The sequence below is a fragment of the Arachis ipaensis genome, chromosome B09 (assembly GCF_000816755.2).
Source record: "Arachis ipaensis cultivar K30076 chromosome B09, Araip1.1, whole genome shotgun sequence".
Lineage (NCBI taxonomy): Eukaryota > Viridiplantae > Streptophyta > Magnoliopsida > Fabales > Fabaceae > Arachis > Arachis ipaensis.
The window spans coordinates 138,192,745-138,200,607 of record NC_029793.2 but is presented as its reverse complement, the minus strand read 5'-3'; the positions used below and the strand labels follow the sequence as shown (position 1 = coordinate 138,200,607).

General features: G+C 38.9%; 2 protein-coding genes across 2 annotated transcripts; one reads left to right on the top strand and one right to left on the bottom strand.

Annotated features, from left to right (window-relative positions):
- On the top strand, nucleotides 330-4,499 carry LOC107619277 (probable LRR receptor-like serine/threonine-protein kinase At1g34110). Its single transcript, XM_016321531.2, has 2 exons — nucleotides 330-3,668; nucleotides 3,853-4,499. The coding sequence occupies exons 1-2, from the start codon at nucleotides 806-808 to the stop codon at nucleotides 4,233-4,235; spliced, it is 3,246 nt and encodes a 1,081-aa protein (XP_016177017.1). The 5' UTR covers nucleotides 330-805; the 3' UTR covers nucleotides 4,236-4,499.
- On the bottom strand, nucleotides 6,885-7,863 carry LOC107616548. Its single transcript, XM_016318500.2, has 2 exons — nucleotides 7,399-7,863; nucleotides 6,885-7,300 (listed from the first exon to the last, which is right to left on the bottom strand). The coding sequence occupies exons 1-2, from the start codon at nucleotides 7,767-7,769 to the stop codon at nucleotides 7,210-7,212; spliced, it is 462 nt and encodes a 153-aa protein (XP_016173986.1). The 5' UTR covers nucleotides 7,770-7,863; the 3' UTR covers nucleotides 6,885-7,209.

The window sequence follows — 7,863 nt, the reverse complement described above, 5'->3', positions numbered from 1 at the left end:
TTTTATACAGTCGTATAATCATAACTATTCTTTTAGATAATTATTTATGTAATCAATATAAAAAATAATTATTTTTATTAACATGGCGCATAGTCGATCAAAATTAAATTCTTCCCGTTACCGTCAACATTGTCCCTATTCATGCAGCCCCCTTTTCATACAAACTGATCTACAACTGTAATTTGGTGTCTGGTTTAGACGTCTTATGGAAATTATGGAAATAAAGTTTTACATTATTTACTAAATAATGAAGGTCAATTTGGTACATGTACGCAACCCCTTCATTCAGCCAAACCAATGCAATATACATATAAAAAAACAAACCTTGGTATAATTGCAAAGATATTATAGCTGAGAGCTTGGGAGTTTTTCAAAGCACTTTCAACTCGAAAAAAGAAATATCAGCCACCGCTACCACCACCACTACCACCACCACCACCACAAGAGCTAAACTCATTACCTAAAAGCAGTTAGTTCCACGCGATGGAAACCAATAATGGTGCATTCTCTAAAAGTGCCACAACTTAGATGGCTATTAGCATATAGCAGCAACAGCATCAGAAGAAGAAGAAGAAGCAGTTTCAAACTTTCACATGGCTCCATTTGAAAACGTTTGTGTGAAACTTAAGCATCATCTTCACATGCATCTTGTCTCCTAAATTGACTTGTATCAGTTTCATCAGTTTCAGTTCCATAACCGCCACCATCTTCAATAGCTACAACATATCCCAGTTGAGTTCTTAAGTAGTCTTCATCTACCACCAACTCATTTTTCTTTTGTCTTTCTTTCCTTTTCAAAATCCAAATGGAACATACTGTTCCAAACAGTGTTATAACTTTGCTGCTATTCTTCTTGTGTCTCACATTAACAAAGATGGAAATGAGTACTTGTCTCTCACCTGATGGACAAGCACTTCTTTCTCTTGTTTCTGCATCTGAAAGATCATCATCGGCATCTTCCTCACTTCTCTCTTCATGGAACCCTTCAAGCTCAACACCATGTTCATGGAAGGGTGTTACATGCTCCCCACAAAGCAGAGTAATTTCCCTTTCTATCCCTGACACTTTCCTCAACCTTACCTATTTGCCTCCCCAGCTTTCTTCTTTGTCAATGCTGCAACTTCTCAACCTCTCTTCCACCAATGTCTCTGGCCAAATCCCTCCCTCTTTTGGTCAACTCTCCCATCTCCAACTCCTTGACCTCTCATCAAACTCTCTAACAGGTTCCATTCCTAATCAACTTGGAAACCTCTCTTCACTTCAGTTCCTTTTCTTGAACTCAAACAAACTCACAGGAACCATTCCTCAGCATCTTGCTGACCTTACCTCACTCCAAGTTCTGTGCCTGCAAGATAATCTCCTTAACGGTTCAATACCATCACAGTTAGGATCATTGAAATCTCTACAGCAGTTTAGGATTGGTGGAAATCCATACCTCACTGGAGAGATTCCATCACAGTTAGGACTACTCACAAACCTCACTATATTTGGTGCAGCTGCCACTGGACTTTCTGGTTCCATTCCCTCTTCATTTGGGAACTTGATCAATCTTCAAACTCTAGCACTTTATGACACTGATGTTTCCGGTTCAATACCACCGGAACTCGGGCTCTGTTCTGAGTTGAGAAATCTTTATTTGCACATGAACAAGCTCACTGGGTCTATTCCTCCTCAGTTGGGGAAGCTGCAAAAGCTCACAGGTGTGCTTCTGTGGGGGAATGCATTATCTGGGTCAATACCAGCTGAGATTTCTAACTGTTCATCACTTGTGGTGTTTGATGCCTCTTCCAATGAACTCACTGGTGAAATACCTGAGGATTTTGGGAAGCTTGTGGTTATGGAACAGCTTCATTTATCAGACAATTCCCTCTCAGGAAAAATACCATGGCAGTTGGGAAACTGCACAAGCCTTGCTACTGTTCAGCTTGACAAGAATCAGTTATCAGGTTCAATCCCTTGGCAGGTTGGGAAGTTGAAATTCTTGCAGAGTTTTTTCTTGTGGGGTAACTCAGTTTCTGGAACCATACCACCCTCTTTTGGGAACTGCACAGAACTCTTTTCGCTTGACCTTTCAAGGAACAAGCTCACAGGTTCAATCCCGGAAGAGATTTTCAGCTTGAAGAAGCTGAGTAAACTCTTGCTTCTTGGAAATTCTTTGACAGGAGAGTTGCCATCAAGTGTTGCAGATTGTGAATCTTTGGTGAGACTACGGCTCGGAGAAAACCAGCTTTTGGGGAACATTCCTAAAGAAATAGGCCAATTACAGAACCTGGTGTTTCTTGACTTGTACATGAATCACTTCTCTGGAAGCTTACCAGTAGAGATTGCCAACATAACAGTTCTTGAGCTCTTAGATGTGCATAACAACCACATAACCGGCGAAATTCCGTCTCAGATTGGGGAGCTTGCAAACTTGGAGCAGCTTGATCTAAGTCAAAACCATTTGACAGGTGGAATTCCTTGGAGCTTTGGAAACTTCAGTTATTTGAACAAGCTCATCCTCAACAATAATTTACTCACAGGATCAATCCCAAAATCTATTAGGAATTTGCAGAAGCTAACTCTTCTTGATTTGAGTTACAACAATCTCTCTGGTGACATACCTTCTGAGATTGGTTATGTTACAAGCTTAACCATTAGTTTGGACTTAAACTCGAATTCATTCACAGGAGAAATCCCAGAGTCAATGTCTGCTTTGACACAGTTACAATCACTTGATCTTTCTCATAATATGTTTTATGGAGGAATTAAGGTTCTTGGTTCTCTCACCAGTCTCACTTCCCTCAATATCTCGTACAACAATTTCTCAGGTCCTATCCCAGTCACTCCATTCTTCAGAACTCTTTCTTTTAACTCATGCCTTCAGAACCCCCTTCTATGCCAATCCATTGATGGCAATACATGTTCTTCAAGCCTGATTCAAAGAAATGGTATAAAATCTGCGAAAACCATAGCTTTCGTAACTGTGATTCTAGCTTCAATTGTGATAATTGCTGTTGCATCCTGGATTATAGCAACTCGTAGTAACAGGTATACAGTGGAAAAATCTTTGGGGGCATTGGCTTCCACATCAGGAGCTGAGGATTTCTCATATCCTTGGACCTTTATCCCATTTCAAAAGCTAAACTTCACCATAGATAACATCTTGGATTGCTTGAAGGATGAAAATGTGATCGGGAAGGGTTGCTCCGGTGTTGTCTACAAGTCTGAGATGCCTAATGGGGAGTTGATAGCAGTGAAGAAGCTATGGAAAGCTAGCAAAGAAGATGAAACACTGGACTCTTTCGCCGTAGAGATTCAGATTCTCGGATACATCCGGCACAGAAACATTGTGAGGCTACTGGGCTATTGTTCTAACAGGAGTGTCAAGCTTCTTCTCTACAATTTCATCCCAAATGGTAATCTGAGACAGCTCTTGCAAGGGAACAGGAACTTAGACTGGGAAACCAGATACAAGATTGCTGTTGGAACAGCTCAGGGTCTTGCTTACCTTCATCATGATTGTGTCCCTCCCATTCTTCACAGAGATGTTAAGTGCAATAACATACTTCTAGATTCCAAATATGAAGCATATCTCGCAGATTTTGGTCTTGCAAAGCTGATGAATTCACCAAGTTATCATCAGGCAATGTCTAGAGTTGCTGGTTCTTATGGTTATATTGCCCCAGGCAAGTGTTTTTTACTTTACTTTTTATAAAATAAATGGCATTAGAGTATTTATCTCAGATTATTAAAGTTAATAGTATATGAGATTATAAGTATTAGTATTAAGACAGATTTGGTAACATAAGTTTTCTGATCTGTTGTTCTGGTTTAAATTCTAACTTCCATTCATATTAATCACAATGGCAGAGTATGGCTACTCAATGAACATAACTGAGAAGAGTGACGTCTACAGTTACGGAGTGGTTCTGCTGGAGATACTAAGCGGGCGCAGTGCCGTCGAATCCCATGTCGGAGATGGACAACACATAGTTGAGTGGGTGAAGAGGAAAATGGGGAGCTTTGAACCAGCTGTGTCAATACTAGACACAAAACTCCAAGGTCTACCAGATCAAATGGTGCAAGAGATGCTCCAAACACTTGGAATTGCCATGTTTTGCGTGAACTCTTCGCCATCAGAACGTCCCACGATGAAGGAAGTGGTTGCATTGCTAATGGAGGTGAAGAGCCAGCCTGAAGAGATGGGCAAAACCTCTCAACCTCTAATAAAGCACCCTTCAAATCAAAGCTAATTTTTTTTCCCTCTTCCTTTCTTTCACTTGCAATGGTTTTTATCCTCTAGTGATTGATTCTCATCTCTCACAAGATGAAAACAAGATGTTGTATTATGTGAACTTGAGAGTAGTGATTTAAAACGGCTATTGTTGTACAGTTTTTAGATATATAGATATCATTAGTTTATCTGCTGTATGTGTAGCAGTGATAGTAGTAGTAGCAGTAGTTTGTAGTAACTTATGTTTTGCCACATTTTAGTTCTGCATATCCATGATTTCTCATATCATCAATCTTCAAAATCATATGCATGTCATAATGAATTGTTGAACCTAGAGGTGTCGTTTTGCTGGTTGAATGGTCCAGTATTAATACCTCAAGTTCTGCTGATTCAGTGAAAATAATTAATTTCCACTTCTTGTTTTTTTCCTCACATATTCTTCATAGAAGAAAGGTACAAGAGAGCCGAAAGGTATGTGGAGCTGGACGGCTAGAAAGGGAAAAAACAAAATTCTTTATGACCCAAAAACACAACAAAACACTTTTCTTTAGACTAAATTAATGGCTTGTTTCTGGTAGAGAAAGGAGGGGACAAGGTCCATAAGGCATAACTGATGTTTCGTTCATGCAGAATCAACTTTCGTCTGTTTTTATTCAAATGTATTATAAGAACCATAGTTTCAGGAGATTATTACTTCAAAAAAATAAAAATAAAAAATTAATGCAAAGTATTTTAATTTGATGGAGCAAACTCAATTTTCAATAATGCAATGAAAGTATACAGTGTAGGCAATGATGCAAGGATAAGGAGGAAGAAAGTAATGATGATTAAAGCATACAAGAACATGATACATGTTATTTCAGGGCTAAGGTTGGTGGGGGCCAGAATTCCATTTTTGTAAGGAGACAAGCCATGCTTCCTTCCCCTTCTCCCACATGCCCCAGTTGACACTAGATTTGTCTCCCACTTCACAGTTCACATAATCCAAAACCTTCTCCCCTCCTTTGTTTTGGTTTTTAAGACAATGTTGGTCAAAAGGCAGAATAGCCATGTTCACCAGTTTGCTTCCATTATCATATCTTGTCCTGTATTTATTGTCTCCAACAGTTTATAAGATAGCGATTTTTGACACATTAGTAACAAAAAACAAAACGAGGCAACTTGGCATGTTTCTTTCATTATCTGAAGAAACAATACGCAACTTGTAATTTACCTAGAATTCAGATACTCAGATCTTTCATGAACAAAAATTTTGATTCAACATTAAGCTTAACTTTTATATTATCGATATTTGCTCTACACTTTGATCAAATGGTTCACCGTTGTCACCTAATGTATTATTCTGAAATAATTTTCATTGTGATGAAGGGGAGCGTTGGAGCAACGGTTGAGTTGTCTCTATGTAAGCTCAAGGTTATGGGTTTAAGCCATGAAAACAGTCATTGATATAGTTATCAGGCTGTGTACATTGCACCCATTGGGTGCGGCTCTTTCCCAGATCCTGTGTTAACGTGGGATACTTGTGCACCGGGCTGCTTAGAGAATTTTCATTGTGATATAAATATCTAACAGCTTCTGTCAGAATCTAGTTTTAACAAGAAAAGGGACATGGGTGTTGTTACAGAAACAGAAAGAACATGATAAGAACGAAAAGAAGAGACTGTCAGCAAGCATTGTCAGCCACCACCAGTTTAGTAGAAGGCAAGTCTGCATGCAAAGGGCCTACACGAGGTGGGGACGATAAATAATTGGACCCTAAAGAGGTCTTAGTTTTATTTTGCAGGTTTTGAAGTGTGATTTCTCTTAAAAACTCCAACTCACAAACATAACCTACGAGACAAAAAGCTATTGGCAAACTCGCAGGTTGCCGGTAACTCATAAGTCTGCCCTATAAGTTTGACAAGCATAGGATTGGAGGCTATAAGTAATTTCTAGCTGAATACTTACAGGCCTGGGGTTGAGTTCAAATGCTCATAACAGTACTACATGAAATTCACAACACCATAGTGCAATGTGGCACAAGTCACACTTTCCTTCTTTATTAATATACTAAGTAATTGGATTAAAGCCGATGCAACTAGGATTGTAGAGATATGTTTGTGTTATTATTGATAAATGAATCTAGGACACTCCAGGTTACATAGATTATGCATATATCACATTTGTTCAACCCACAGTTTGGATAATTATAATATGTTAACCATATAGTACATACACAAGTAGCTAGCAACAACTTGAACAGCTACAAGTGGTGCGTTAATACCGAAGAATTGAGGATTGAAGTCTTGAACAAAATTTCGGCTCTACAATGCAGTAAACATATACAGCTTTCTTAAAGAATATTCTAAAGTTTACATTTAAATGAGACAAAATATTGATTTCCAATAATTTATATGAAGATTATCTGGTTTTTAATCCCAGGCATAAAAAAATACGCAGAAAAACAAGTGTCACACAGGGTTATAGAGATCTAAACGGCAAGTGAAATTGTTTACAGAGAAAGAATGTGATAGTATGATCACTTAAATAAGTAGCATAATAATATTGTTTTCCACTGTTTTTGGCCATTCCTATGGTGCTGTTAACATCTCAATCAACTAATTTTTCCACCTGTTCAATCACTATAACGAAAATCCCATTCACTCATTGAATTATGAGAAAAGAGAAATTCATCTAAACTGAGTTTATATATAATGTTAAATGAAGCTCATATCATCATACTAGTAATACAAGTACAGATGCCAATACAATGTCAATATTCAAAAAGAATAACAATGGTCCTTTAAATGCAAAGAACCTCCATCATCCCCCTCACAAACAACTCGTGTGGAGGAGCCGGCTTTCGATCAATTTATTCAAAAATTACATCATACTAAGAAGCACCCTAAGAAACATTACTTCAGCTACAATTTTGGAATTCCGATCACAAAAACTCTATTAAGTATTAACTAGTAGCAGCATCCCATAATGGAACAAGAAAACCTCTTACTATGTTACTCATCCAATTGTTTCAGCTCTGCTTTCAGTTGCTCAATCTTGAGACCCATGGACCTCTGCAGAGCCCCCTTCTCCTTCTCCGACAACCTGCACCAAAACAAGAACAATATAAAAACCTGCTTCTATGCACAACTCGTTAACTAAATAATAACTAACTTATAACTGAAATAACTAAATATAACAACCTGGCCAACAAGCCATCGAACATGCCGAGGACTTCTTTGACGGCGGCGCGTGCGCACTCGGCTTCTTCATCGAAGTAGACGGTTTCCTTGGACTCCAACGCCGTCTCGATTTCTTCCCTGGCTTCCGCAAACTTGAGATTGATGGCGTCCACCTCCTTGTTGTGATCCAAGTCATTGCAACTGCCACTGCTGTAACTTCGAGGATTTTGCCAAACCATAGGTGCGATTGTGCGGATAGATTGGGGCTTTGAGGTTGAATTAGTTACGAAGAAGGGAAGTGGCGAAGTAAGCGTTGTTGTAGATGGACGAAGAGGGTACCTGATTCGGAGGAAGGAGTTGAAGAGTGAAATGGTGGCGCGTCGCTGATTCATTTTTTTGGTGTGTTGTGTGCGTTCGCAGTTGCAGAAGCGGATGGTTATTGAAGGAAGACGGAAGCACCGGAATAAAGTCCAACAATTTTTTTTT